Source organism: Phytophthora ramorum (assembly GCF_020800215.1).
Source record: "Phytophthora ramorum isolate Pr-102 chromosome Unknown Phyram_PR-102_s0001, whole genome shotgun sequence".
Classification (NCBI taxonomy): Eukaryota; Oomycota; class Peronosporomycetes; order Peronosporales; family Peronosporaceae; genus Phytophthora; species Phytophthora ramorum.
In genome coordinates this window covers 4,654,581-4,668,440 of record NW_027150647.1, presented here as the reverse complement: position 1 = coordinate 4,668,440, position 13,860 = coordinate 4,654,581, and the positions used below count along the sequence as shown (strand labels likewise).

The window sequence follows — 13,860 nt, the reverse complement described above, 5'->3', positions numbered from 1 at the left end:
CGGCCCACAGAGAGCTCGACATTTCGAAAGACGGTCTGCGTGAACTCCAAGAGATTTCCACGGCGAAACTATAAAGAATCAATATCTAGTTATACATCAACAAGGACATCATCTGTCCTGTAGAACCTGTTGGCCCCCTAGAGTCTCGCCGTTTGAAAAGGTTGGAGCTCCTGGAGGCTGTCGATGACATTCTGCGCCACTTGATCAGGTTTCTCCATCACGAACGCATGCGAAGTGTCGGGAACGGGCTCCCACAGCGAGTAAATGTGCGGCCACTTGGCGCTGATCTCCTGGAAGACCTTCGGGAGGAACATCTTGGTACGACCTCCACTGTGGAAGAAGACTTTGCACTGTGGTTGTGCGAGCTGCTGGTCGTTGAAGAACAGCAGCTTGTGGCAGTACAGTGACGCCTCGATGGACGGACTGCAGGCCAGAACCGTGTCACCCGTTGACTTGTCCTCCACGAGTGCCCCCTTCATGTACGCGTCCAAGGCCTCACGGTCCCAGGCTGCAAAGTTCTTTAACTTGCGGAGATGGTCCTCTGCTGCTGCTCTTGACGGCCTACAAGAAGGAAAGTGTCAAGTTTGTGACGTTTGATGTAGACGAAATGGTAGTTTACCAGGAAGATTCACGCTGGAGGGTGAGTGACACCAAGAAGTTGGTGACGACGTCCGAGTTCAGGTTACCGTACACCGGTTCGAGCAGGATGAGGCCGTCGAAGGTGCCTGGGTACTGCACCTCCGTGTTCCACATAGCGGAAGCGCCCATCGAGTGACCGATTCCAATCAATGGCGTGTCGAGGCTCTTGATCTTAAGCGCACGAGCTTGGTGCAGCACTTCCGCGGACGTCCAGGCCGTCATGTCAGCAGCTGGGTGGTGAACTCTCGGCGCTGCAGGGTTGCTGAGGTCGAGCTGAGGAACAACAGATTCGTCACGGTTGCTGCCGTGGTACTTGAAGTCGAAGTTCACGAACTGAGTGTTCACTGCTCCGTGCAGCAATGAGGAGTCTTTCAAACGACGAATAATGGGCTCCCAGACTTCCTTGCAGAAGCCTCCGCCGTGGGCAAACAATAACGTCGCCGCCGTGGACATTTTAGGTGGTTATCAGTTGAAGTGCGCTGGAGGCTGGTGCTTTAATTGTGGTATTTGACATTTTCGAGAGCCACGACAGGTTTACGAAGCTTCGGGAGTGTCGACGAAGCAGAATAAACATAATTTGTGATTGTTCAGGGCGACGGTAACGCCCCGTGGGACGTTAAGGCTTGAGCTGCGTCTCTAATGGCTATTTACAGGCGTGAGTGGCTCGGAGACGCGCGGAACGGCTCGAGTTCGGCCAAGCTCATCAAAATATCTTGAGCCACTGCTTCAGGATTCTCCATGATCATGACGTGAGAGCAGCGAGGAATGGGCTTCTCCAACGAGTAAATATGGGGCCACTTCTCGTTCATCTCTTGGAAAATCCACGGCAGGAACATCTTGGAGCGACCTCCGCTGTGGAAGAAAACCTTACCCTTCACGCGTGCGAGCTGCTCATCGCTGCAGAACATGAGCTTGTGGCAGTACAACGCCGCTTCCATGGACGGACTGCAGGCCAGCTTCGTCCATCCTGTCGACTTGTCTTCTACGAGTCCGCCTTTCATGTACGCCTCCAGCGACTCGCGGTCCCACGCGGAGAAGTTCTTGAAATTGCGAAGATGTTCCTCTGCTGCTTCACGCGATGGCCTGTTTGAACAGAACGAACAATCTATCAGTACTCACCTCCAGAGCTCACAGAATCTACCTATGCTCTTACCACGACGACTCACGTTGCAGCGTGATAGACACCAGGAAGTCCGTGACTGCATCAACTTTGATGTCGCCATACACCGGCTCAAACAGAATGAGACCGGCGAAGGTGCCTGGATAGTTCACTTCCGTGTTCCAGAGCGCACAAGCTCCCATCGAGTGACCAACTCCAACGATCCGTCTGTCGGGGTTCTTGCTCTGGAGTTCACGCACTCGCTCTAGCGCGACTGCAGAAGTCCAGGTGGTTAAATCTCCAGACGAATGGTACACTCTCGGAGACTTGGGGTCGCTCAGGTCCAGTCGCGGTGTCTCGGACTCGTCTCGGTTGCTACCGTGATACTTGAAGTCAAAGTTCACGAATTCAGTGTTCACGGCTGCACCCTGCAATAACGGAGACTCTCGAAGGCGACGCATAATGGGTTCCCAGACTTCTTTGCAGAAGCCTCCGCCGTGGGCAAACACCAGAGTGATCGTTTCCACCATTTCCCGGAGAACTTGTTGGTGTCGCTGCTGTTGGTAAGGATGGAGACGATTAAGTTGTGATGGCTTAGAGCGACGAAATGTTGGTTGTTGGTTGCAGCAGCGACGCCATAACGTTTCTCAGAGCGGCGAAATTGATTGGCGTTTGTAGGCACATTTTAAATGTATAATACGAACTCAGTAAACATGCATACCTATTCACTGTCCTTTTGACGTGGTAAACCACATTTGGGCTTATTCACATGCCTTCAAGGGGAGATGTGGGGCCTATGAGTTGTGGAAGGCCAACAATCAGTTCGATGTTGCGTCCTCTGTCACTTACTTCCAGCGAAACATTGTAAACTCCACTCAATAGTTTGCATCGTACGCTTAGAAGAACGTCGTACACAAGGACATCCCTCATTTTGAAGTGTATGCAGCAACATACCTACCACACGTAGCACAATATGCGTTACCCATTATTTAAAAAAAACATACTTACCACAAGTAGCAACTCGTCCTTGTACAGATATGCAAACAAATGGGCAGCCAGCGCATTCCTTCGACAGGACGGGAGCTTGTATGCGGGAAGCTCGGGTTGAAGCCATGAAGGGGGTGAACGTGGAGTTGATCTGCACACCCAGCGGTCTCGATATTTGGCAAGGGGGTGGCAAACCTGCAACAGCGTGAAGAGCAGGATTGCTATGTAAATCCCACGGCAGGCTATTCAATACAACAACATCGCTATCGACCACATCACAGTGAAGGACGGCGTTGAGCCCGTATCCAAGCTCAACCACGAAGGCGTCTGGCAAATTCGGCATCGTGTTGATCTTTATCCGAGTGCAAGTTGAAGTGGTACCTGTCACTCTTTCAAAAGTGTGTCCCATGGACGCGCTGCTCGCGACGGCGCAGTCGCTGCGCTCGCTCCTGCAGAGGTGAGCGGGGGATACAGTAGCTGCGTAGCGTGTCGTAATGGCTAATAACATGGTGGTGCATTGGTCCATGGGCAGTGCGGCGCAGGAGCTCGGAGACGATTCACTCTACCGGAACCTCTCACTCCCAACCAGCCAGGACGTGGGCTTCGCTCTGGACCACACGTTCGTGATCCGGGCAGGGGTAGAGCCATTCCCACGGCGTCCGTGGAGCTGCGAGACGTCCATTGCACATGTAGGAACTAGAATAACGAGGTAGAGTGACGTAGAATTCGTGGAGGTTGCTGATGTTGTTGGTGGTGACAGGGAGAATTGGTACATCATGTCATCGAGCGGCTTCTGGCTCGGAAACGGGTGGAGAATTGGGAGGACGCCAACGTTTTAACCCTCGGGTATCGGGAAGTGACGCCCGGGGCTACTGGCCACCGAGTGGCGCAGTCCAATGGGGTCATGTGCTACTACCCGAACACTCTCGTGGCTGCTCTGAAGAAGCCGCTGTGGGAATCTCTGCATCGGCTCATGGGGGACGACCTCCTGACGCACTTGCTATTGAACTACACGATTGTTGTGCAACTGAAGGAAGCCTCGCTGTCGTATATGCAGGTAGAGTGCTGTCTGGTTGAGAAGGGGGTTGGATGTGGTGGCTAATGTGGTGCTTTGTGGTGTGCTAGCTCACTGGAAAGAGTCTTCGACAACAGAAGCGACTGGGCGACGCGACTGCCACTTTAAAGCGAGAAGTGTCGATCAACCACGTGATGTATGCGAGGCATTTCCGAAAGGATCGAGTGTTCGCGAGCTCCCACGCTCTAGTGAAAGCGTCCAAGACAGGCGAGCCGATTAGTCGGACGGAAGCTTCACGGGTCCTCGGATCCATATTCCCAGACACTGCAGGTGGAAAGCGCTTGCCCAAGCGGCTGATTAACCTCATTCCAACGATCCAGGAGATGGTGGCACGATTCAAGGCGTTCAAAGTTGAGGAACTCGCAAGGAAGTTAATCCCAGTGCACGCTGGGTTTCGTAAGTTCATGGCGGATCATCCAAACATCAAGCGAATGCTTGCGGAGAAAACTGCTGATGCTAATGCAGAGGCGACATCGAGACCTATCCTGCTTCCAATCGTTCGTAAAGCGCTTGACGACGGATATTCGAGCCAAAGCGAGGTTGTGGCTCCGAGCTGCGATCGGAAACGTAAGCGGAGGGAGGAAGCTATTGAAATGCTGTCACACGCTTCTGTGGGGACATCGAAAGCTGGTAACGGCATGTCAGCGCCGGTGGGGAAGAAGACTAAGAAGACAGTGGCCAACCCAGGAGATCGGGTCAGTAGGCACTCAACATCAGACTTGGCAAAGCTGCAACAGCACAAAGAGGATATCAAGACGATGCTGACATTTGTGACTCCGAAGAAGAAGATTTATCGGCTGGTTCGGAAGCTGCTAGCTGGAGTTGTGCCTAAGGAGTTGTGGGGCAGCAGCGACACAAAGAAGAACTGGAAGTATGTCAAGTCGATGCTGCGCAAGCTCATTTTTTCCCGAAAGTTCGACATATTTTCGCTGAAGAAGGTACGTGACTGCAATTCAGCCATGCAAGACAGAAGCTGTATTGACTATGTTGTGCAGTGTGCTGAAGAGTTTCAAGTTACGAGAGTGGAATGGATGAATACCAACTCGAATGCGAAGTTCTGGTACTGTGTTGGGTTTTCATTATTCCTGAAAATGGTACAACTAATTCATTTGTGGTATGTTCAGCCCTCCAAATGAACGAATCAAGCGTCAACAGCTTTTTGAAGACGTGCTGCGGTGGGTGATATCGTCGCTGATCTTCCCATTGTTGAGAAACCTGTTTTACATTACAGAAGCAGAAGGAGTGGCGAATGAGATCGAGTTCTATCAGCGTCCAGTCTGGAGTGTGATCAGGTGGGGTAGCTAGCTACTGTGGGTGCGACTTGCCAAGTGCTATTGCTGAATTGTTATGTTGCAGCACACTTGCTCTAGACGATCTACAGGGAGGCATTCTTCAACCATCAAGCGACAAAACCCTGCAAGCCAACCGTAAGCGGCAGCTAGCAACCTCTCGTTTGCGCTTGCTCCCGAAATCGAGTGGAATTCGACCGCTGATGAATTTATCTAGGGCTGTGGACCAAGGCAAAGTCTCAGTGAACAGATCCATGGAAACCATACACCGAGTGTTGACGTTCGAGATGGAGCGCCAGCCAAAGCGATTTGTTGGGGCCTCCGTCCGAAACGTGGATGAAATCTACAAGCGCATCAAGCCTCTATTCCGTGAAATCTCCTCGTGCTCTCGATGCGAAGAGCGTCGAAGTGCATCAGAGGACACCCCAAAGGCTTACTGCGTGACTGTCGATGTGGAGCGTTGTTTTGATACCATACGGCCTCGGAAACTGTATCAGGTTCTCAAGAAGGCGATACAAGAGGATGAATATCTCATTCGCAAGCATTGGGTTGGCCACCAAGTCGCTCCGATCTCAGATAGCGATGAATCGCTGCCTTCGTCTTCGTTTTTCTTCAAGCTGGAGCGTCCGGCATATCCGTCTGGAGAATTGTTGGGGTTTGAAGAACTTGCAGCGCAGTCCAAGAAAGAGAACGCAATGTTTGTGGACGGTGTCCTGTACGACTACCTGACCAAAGCTAAAGCGCTCGAGCTGCTGAAGGAGCATTTGTCTACGAACGTCGTCCAAGTCGATGGCCGTGACTACGTTCAGCGATGCGGCATCCCGCAGGGCTCCGTGCTCTCCACCACGTTGTGCAACATGTACTATGCCCATTTCGAGCGGCGAGTACTCGGCAAACGATTGCCTGAGGTATGCGACCCAGCCATCGTACCAGTATCTTGCTGTCAACACGAAGGGCTGTTTCGGTACACCGATGACTTCATGTTCATTACGACGGACCTGAAGAGGGCGCGAAGGTTCGTCGCCGTGATGCACGAGGGCAACGAGGAATTTGGGTGTTTTGTCAATGTTGCCAAGAGCCAAGCGAATTTTGCAGCTACTCAGGGGCTTCCAACCAATGCACCAGGTTCTGAGTGCATCTCATGGTGCGGTATGCTGATCGATGCTACCGATCTTCAGCTCTACGTCAACTATGAAAAGTAAGTGCTGTCATGTTGGGGTGTACACCAATGGAATAGCTAACTTACTCTATGATCTGTAGACTGAGTAGCTCGTTGCTGCAAGCTTCGATCCCTTTCAACGAAACGAAAGCGGTACAAGAGTTTTTCGTTACCAAGGTGGTTTCTGCGATTCGTCAGCGCTGGCATGCGCTGTACTTTGACCCCGAGCTGTTGTCGGAGGACACGATCCGCGTCAATCTCTTCCAGATGCAGATCGTGGCAGCGCACCGATTCACGATTCTCATCGAGATGCTGCCGTTCGTGAATCGAGACATGCACTTCTTTCACGAATGCATCCACCGAATCCTGAAGAAGATGACCAAGGGCATCCACCGCAGCCTGGAACTTGCAGCTCAGCCATCGTCTGGCCTGTCACTATCGTCGTATCACGCACAGAAACACCAGGTGCGGAAGTGCAGCAATTTGTCCACCTACATCTTGCCACTGACATGTCTGTTTGTGCCGCTGGTGCAGGTTTGGACAATTGGTCTCCGTGCTTTCCAGCTCATGATCCAAGCCAAGCGAGATCAAGCCAAGACGTCCAACGCTCAGCGCAAGCAGCAGTGCAACTGGGTGGATTGGCAGAAACTGTTGGACGCCATACAATCCGAGCAGAAGGAGTTCAAGCAGCAGGAGAAGAAGACTCGAAGTACTGGACCCGCTTTTGACTTTGCGTGGCTCATGTCAGACCGCCGCAATGCGTCCATGTTGAAGCGGTGCCTTGGTGTTGGAAGTGTGGACAGATCGTAAGCGGGTCACGTGTTGACACCAGGACACCAAGAATCGACACGCAAATGACGCATTAATCGATCCGTCGTTGCTGTGCCGGGTCGTGCTCAAGACTGACCCTGACTGACCCAGGGCCGACGAAGACACAGCACAACTCTGCACTCTTCCTTCGTTGCACGCCGCGCAGAGACTTGGCCTGCAACGCGACGAGGATTTGCCTGTTTCTGTTTCGTGGCTGGATGACGGGCAATGATTGCCGCAATCCGGTGCCGCGGAGTAACGATACGGAGGCGACAGGTGCTAGCGATTGTTGCTGTGGATTGTTCTGGGTGAAACTTCGACGCTGGATAGACTCTGTCCTTGCCACCTGCTGCGCAAACGCAGTCTAGAGCTCAATTGGCGATGGTGTAACTTTAGGGAAGTCTCCGTTATTCCTTGATTGGCAACGAGCGCTAAACAGCTTGGCCAGCCGTCCGTGTGCATTCCTTGCAGTGGACACACGACCTGCTGCCTTTGGCGAACGCGTCCTGCATAACGTCTCTGGTCGTGGATGGATGACTCGACCCACTACGACTGGACTCTGACGTATGTGATCGTGTTGGCGATTGCCACGGCCACGACGGCCACGACGCTGCTGCTCTCGTTCAAGCACATCAAGGTGGGCGACTCGACCGAGCAGTACATCATGACGTGATCCACAAATACCCACGTAAACTAACGAGGGTTGTATGCTTTTCGCTGACAAGGCTACGGTGAATCGACTGTACTGGAATGAGCGAGTTGTTGTGAAATGACCTTCGCTGCAGTGTCACCCCAACAAATAGAACTTTCCTTCATCTCGGTCTCTGGGTTCTTCGAAATGGCCGTATTGCTGCTGTGAAGCTTCAAGCACGTCCACCGCGTCAGCACAACCACAGGTGGTTGATCATTTGTCCTAGACACATCTTGTACCATGACGACTGTGGTGCTATCCCTTCGTACACGTTCGTCACTTCGGTACGGATAAAGCTCATCGTAGTCAACAAAGTCTGTAGCCATGACCCCATAACTACCGTGCTGACTGCCACATTCATCCACAAACTTGGAAAACAGGACCGTGTTGGACTCCACAGTTGCACCGGATGAAGTAAACGAAGCCTGCCGTAGCTGAGCAAGCTCTGTACTTTCGAAATCGTTGTCTTCACGAATCGCGATGTTGCCAAACAGCTCGGAGAGGTACATCTCAGCGTTGAGGACAACCCCGACGGTAGCATCAAACACAGCCTTGCTACTTTTTCCATATAACGGCAGTACGTCGAATCGCACCAGACAGTAGTCGCCGTCAGGACTGTCCAAGCGTTCTTCTTGACTGTACGACGACCGAGGAGCAAGTCCGTGACATCGGACAGCTAGATACCGCGTTGCATTGTCAAGCATGCTGTCTCTGAGAGCCAGCAAGACTGCACGGCGTTCCGTTCGGTCCGAACCCAGCCGGACCACACTTTGAAGTGGTTGCAGCGTTCCCAAGCTTCGTTGCTGCCGATAAATGCACCACAACTTCACGTTAAATTCTACAGCAATTGTGCTGAACTAACAAAAAAGCGTACCACGTGTCCAGCGAGAGCTGCTTGAGTCGTAGCCAGTGTCAAATGTTGTTTCTGGATGAACTCCAGCAGCACCGCGTTTTCCGCTTGGGTGCGTTGAGTAGCTTTGCGAATTTCACCTTGATTTACGAGCACCACAAATTTGAGTCTATCCAACTCGTTTTGCATCTTCTCGACTTGCTCCACCAACAATCGCTTGTGTTCCTTGCGGCCAGCGTAGCGCGTTGGTGGTTTGAGTTTGTTTGGTCTTGGCGTCTTGGAAGTTGGGCGCTTTGCCTTACTTCCTACCGGTAGCATTGGGCTCATCATGTCTTTGATGCTCGTTTCAGATCTTTCCCATATTCTCCGTACTTTACCGATAAACCACGGTACTCGCTCGACCGTGTACTTCATTTATATTCCAATGGAAACAATACTGTGAGATGATCTGACGTATTTCTTACCAGTATAATGTTGAGGCTGGGTTAAGAATGAGCTAGTTAGTGATCAAGACCACATGTCCTCACAGCTAAAAGTCATGCCAACATGTAACAAGGATGAGCTGCTACGCAATCATGAGGCAGTCCTCAACTCCTACTCGAATAGTGCACGCTTATCGGTCATTGCAGAGGTAGTCAAAGCAAAGCGATGCTCTATACGACTTAATGTGTCCTTGCACTTCTTCTGTTGCTTCGCAAACCACTCGTGTGCCTTCGTAATTGTGACAGTGAAGGTTCCTTCCCCTTTGGTCGAATTCACCTGGTAGGAAGCCTCAATCTGGCATCCCGCGCGGTTCTGCGCTGCCTGCAGCTCTCTAAAATGGTAGTCCCGTTTGTTGGTTCAAGCCATCTCGGGGCCTTTGCAGAAACGCTTCAACTTCTTCGTATCAGCAAATTGTGCCTTTGGCATGTACCAGGAAAACCGTTTGTCTGGCGCTTGGTTCTGTTCTTTCAGCCATTGAGCCCCAGCAGTAGCAACTGAAGCAAGAACAGCGAATCGCTCATCTCACGGATTGTCTTCTCCCCATATATCGACAAAGCATTATCGAAACAGCTCCCCTAGCCATTTTATACTTGTCTACAAAACTCTCCAGAATATTTTTGTTGCCCATTTCTAGGCCAAGTAGCACACCTCAGAGACCTTGAAATCGCTAGCAGAAGATTTCGCAGTATTGCTAATGCCACTTTCAACAGTTCTTACTGCGCAGACCCATGATCGAGTCCGCTAAATATCTCAAATGCGAACACCATCTCGTATGGAATATCAAATTCTTCCTCATCAACGTCCCCACGTAGTCAGCTCAAACACGACGAGCTGATTTCACTCCAGTCAAACCTGCGGAAAAGAGGGATTATAAATGTGATGAATGGTGCTGGGTCGTAGAGATTGCGTACAAACTTGTTCACGAACATGTTCACGAGGCCGGAGTCGCCAACATCCACCAATAGTTCGCAAACCTCTCGGCAAAGCCCACGAAGACCGAATTTGGGTCGATTTTTTATCGGACGTCTCCTCTCCAATTTCGTCATAGTTTCTCCTAGAAGTGCTCGTAGGGCTTGAGCACTGTCCGGTTTCTGGCTCTGTAAAGCCTTTGTCGCGGCCTCCACGCCAATATGTTCCAGTGCATTACCCACACCTCGCTCTTCGGACCACGCCACAATTGCATACCTAGCATCCACAGTGTCTTTTGTAGGTCCTGTATTTCCTGTGTAGCAACGAGTCGTACTGCTACCGTGTGGTAGCCACAGCTCTACGTAGGTCTCATACCCTGGATTCAAGAAGTCCAATTTGATAGTCGGCGATCCTTACATCTGGGCTCGGATGGATCACTCTCGTCGGTCTCCATTTTCTTGCCACTCATAGCAAACCAACAGATTGATTCATCACGCTGCCCTTCCTTTTGAAGGACACCAAATGGAGTGGTCAGACCGTAAATGGTTTTTTGGGAGAGTTTTGCGAAGTAAAATCAAAGTTTCTTCTCAGTAGGAGCAAAAATATTCCCTTCCACAAGAGCAAGCACTCAGCGGCAGTCAACACCTTTCAATGCCATTTTGCCAAAATGCTCGATACACTTTTCTGTATACTCGTGAGATAGATAAAGTGCGAAAGATCTGTCTTCGGGTGCCATGTCGGACATGACACCGGCAAGTTCTTCGCTTAAATCGTGACCATGGTCATCCTCAAGTAGAATCGAATGCACAATGAGTATACCGAGACCGAACGGTAGCTCTTGGTCACTGGCTCCACAGCATGCTCTGCGTCAGCATCATTAACAGCATATTAAGGGCAATACGCAGCAGAGCCATCACTTTTGCCGAAATCATGGCGGTACTTGGGCGTGTACACTAGGCAACTGGACCACTAGAGTTGCGACCACCCCTTCCTTCTTCTCTATCTCGCAGCCATCGCCCCAGCGTTCGGAAAATGTTTGAGCTCATTCTTATACACCACGTTCCTCGGTTGCTTCAAAAACCAGATGCGTGTGTTCGCTATCGCCACAAACGCGTCACCATCCTCTGTTGGAATGCATATCTGGGACCTGGCAAGTTGAAAAAGAAAGCTGAGAAGCTGAGAAGAGGCTTAGGAGCTGAGAGATCAGGTCACTGTACGACAACGGGCTTGAACCCGTTGCCCAGTGAATGTTGGTAGGAGCCGATGAGGCAGGACTCTAACGTTCAATGCATTTAGTCTTCATTTTGAATTGCCACGCGTACGAGCGCGCCTGGAACCGGTACAGGTTCCATCATCCTCTTCTGCGGCGTCCATCGCAAACGAAGCACCGATTTGATCCTCGTACATCCATTTTGTAGCATGGTTCGAGCATCTCTTAAATCCTCGAAACGTGGAATCTCCTTCGTGATCTCCTCGCTTTATGGAAAATCCTGGACGCCTTCTCCTCTCATCGAGCACTTCGTACTTATCAGCAACGGTCTCAAGAATTTTGTTGTTACCATCAGATTCCAAACCTGTTACATTGCCTTAGCAGCAGATTATCGTCAAATTCCGTAACCTTCGCCGCGGTAAAACACTCCGAGCAATGCTGAACATAACATCAAAATCGTGAGAACGAACTTATAAACGCTTCACCGATGTCATTCCAGTCTAAAGTTCGTAACATCGTAGCAATGGAAGAAACCAGCTCAGTCTTTTGCTGGAAGAGGTCCCCAAAAACAACTTTACCAGCGCCACGCCTCCAACGTCCACCAATAGGTTGCTTAGTAATTGGCAGAACGTGACAGATACCGACATGGATTCCGAATGCTCACACTTCTTCTCTTTCAGCTTCGTGTTGGCTGCCTCTATATAGGCACTGGGCTGCGTAGCCTCAATGGGGTTCTGGTTTTGCAGAGTCCAAGCCGCAGTCTTCACATTATAATAGCAAACTTTAGTGCTGTTTCAAGATGCTGGCTATGCAAGAATCGCACAGCGGAATACGTCGTACCTACTTTTTGACTGTGTAAGGCTCATCCATACTCTTTCTGTCTGGCGTCTACAGCTGAGAAAACGTCTGGAGTACAGGACTAAAAAAATTGAGTGTCGTCACTTTATCAACGTAGCATCCCGCTTGGTGAGTACCAATCGATATAAGAGTTGTGTGCTTTTTCGTAAAAGCCACCACACGTACCGTAACGAACATGATGGTTCAGCTCTGGAACGAGGAGTCGGGGCTTTTCCTATCCTTCGTGACGGCAGTGTTTGCTTCTTCGAGCGCTTGAAATCAGGTACGATCATTGCCTTTAAATGCGCCGGTGTTAGGCTTTTCTTGACGTACTTGCGCTCCAGTAGCAACCCAAACATGTGTCTTCAGCTTTCATGTCGGACATTGCCCCCGTAACTACCTCAGTGACGTTTGGATCAAAGATACGTCGGAGATGACGCATTGTTGGCGACAGACGCATTGAGAAAACTAGCACCAGACGATTCCCACTCGTCACTTTCTCTAAAGCCTGCTCAACATCAGCGTAGGGAAATCACCTCCTTCATGCAAACTTGGCAACTGAACTACCAGTGTGGCTATCATACCACCCTCCTTCTCCGTGTCCTGGTGTTACAAAGTGCCTTCCACTGCATTGAAATGACTTTGCTGAGCAACAGTGTGGCTCAACTTGTCCATGTCAGATTGCCACTGCGGATTCTTCAGCTGCACTTGGTCTGGCTGTAGCTGCCTGCTTTTCCGGACGTTCTCGTCCAATTTGTGTCCGAATGGAGATCCATTACACTGCGCAAGCAGCTTCTGCGCATACTCCTCCGTCCGAGGAACTGCGGTATTCCCACCGTTTTGACGAAGAGTCCCGACACCGGCAGCATGGCTGCTTGCCCACCGAAGTAGTATTCACTCGCATTTTCGCGCTTGATTAACGAGGAATTTACTGCTCTGCACACCCACAAACTGATCGAACTGGAAATAACTCTCGATTCGCGAGCTGCCATATTCGCTGTCGCTGGTGATTACACTGCGAGTGAGAAGAAAAATACTACTTCGAAGTATCAGGCACAGTGAGTCCATCAGTACTGAGAAGGACGGCGATAGCAAAAGTTTTGGATTGTAGATGTTGACTTCAGTCATGGTTTGACACTTTCTTACTCGTAGCGAGCTCGCTTTCTGGCACCGCTGTCTGTTGCAATAAAGCGCTCGGACAGACGCTTCACTTCAGCCTGGTAGTCCACCAAGTCCTTCTGGTGCTGAGAGAACCAATCGCTAGTCTTCGTGATCGTGACGTACGCATTCCGACCTCGACCACCCGCTGCCATTGTGAACGACGCATTCGTTCGCTTGCAGTTATAGGTGTAGCTTCGTGCGCGATCTAATCTCGAAAACTGGATTATGCCACTGGAGTTCATGGAAGCACGAGGCCCTCGTAGAAATGCTTGCACCTGGGCGTTGTCGGGAAAGGATGCGTCAGGCATTTCCCACGAGAATGGCTTGCCCAGTGCCATGAGTTGATCGTTTAACCATTGAATCCTCGTTTCCACGATCGATTTTAGCGCACTTAACTTCTCACTGGATTCATCGAGATCACCGATATGCTGCGAAAACGCCTCGATTGCTGAATGAAGAAAGTTTGGCTTCATCATCTGAAACCTAGTCGCCACAGTATCAAAAAGGGTCTTCTCACAGCATTTAATTGCCCACTTCCAAAGCAAACCAATGACCACAAACGCAGACAAGTATTTGTCCGGAAGGCTCGCAGTTTTTCTAACTGCTGCTTTCAGTAATGATTGCTGGGCTGGTCCTTCATCCAGAGTATCAGCGACTCGCA

The 13,860-nt window shown here is 50.7% G+C and overlaps 4 protein-coding genes across 4 annotated transcripts; 1 reads left to right on the top strand and 3 right to left on the bottom strand.

Annotated features, from left to right (window-relative positions):
* Positions 1 to 137: 137 nt before the first annotated feature.
* KRP23_1189 (Abhydrolase domain-containing protein AFT2-1) lies at positions 138 to 1,092 on the bottom strand (the record flags this gene model as incomplete). The annotated part of the gene is made up of 2 exons (XM_067882310.1): positions 138 to 561; positions 620 to 1,092. The coding sequence occupies 2 exons, from the start codon at positions 1,090 to 1,092 to the stop codon at positions 138 to 140; spliced, it is 897 nt and encodes a 298-aa protein (XP_067751757.1).
* A 194-nt stretch (positions 1,093 to 1,286) lies between these two features.
* Positions 1,287 to 2,268, bottom strand: KRP23_1188 (Abhydrolase domain-containing protein AFT2-1; the record flags this gene model as incomplete). The annotated part of the gene is made up of 2 exons (XM_067882299.1): positions 1,287 to 1,722; positions 1,793 to 2,268. The coding sequence occupies 2 exons, from the start codon at positions 2,266 to 2,268 to the stop codon at positions 1,287 to 1,289; spliced, it is 912 nt and encodes a 303-aa protein (XP_067751756.1).
* An 864-nt stretch (positions 2,269 to 3,132) lies between these two features.
* On the top strand, positions 3,133 to 7,058 carry KRP23_1187 (Telomerase reverse transcriptase; the record flags this gene model as incomplete). Its single annotated transcript, XM_067882288.1, has 9 exons — positions 3,133 to 3,182; positions 3,258 to 3,414; positions 3,486 to 3,782; positions 3,851 to 4,738; positions 4,796 to 4,860; positions 4,925 to 5,092; positions 5,157 to 6,287; positions 6,350 to 6,713; positions 6,783 to 7,058. 9 exons carry the CDS (start codon positions 3,133 to 3,135, stop codon positions 7,056 to 7,058), a joined length of 3,396 nt encoding a protein of 1,131 aa, XP_067751755.1.
* Positions 7,059 to 7,845: 787 nt separating this feature from the next.
* KRP23_1186 (uncharacterized protein) lies at positions 7,846 to 8,929 on the bottom strand (the record flags this gene model as incomplete). The annotated part of the gene is made up of 3 exons (XM_067882277.1): positions 7,846 to 7,911; positions 7,989 to 8,552; positions 8,624 to 8,929. 3 exons carry the CDS (start codon positions 8,927 to 8,929, stop codon positions 7,846 to 7,848), a joined length of 936 nt encoding a protein of 311 aa, XP_067751754.1.
* Positions 8,930 to 13,860: the final 4,931 nt, after the last annotated feature.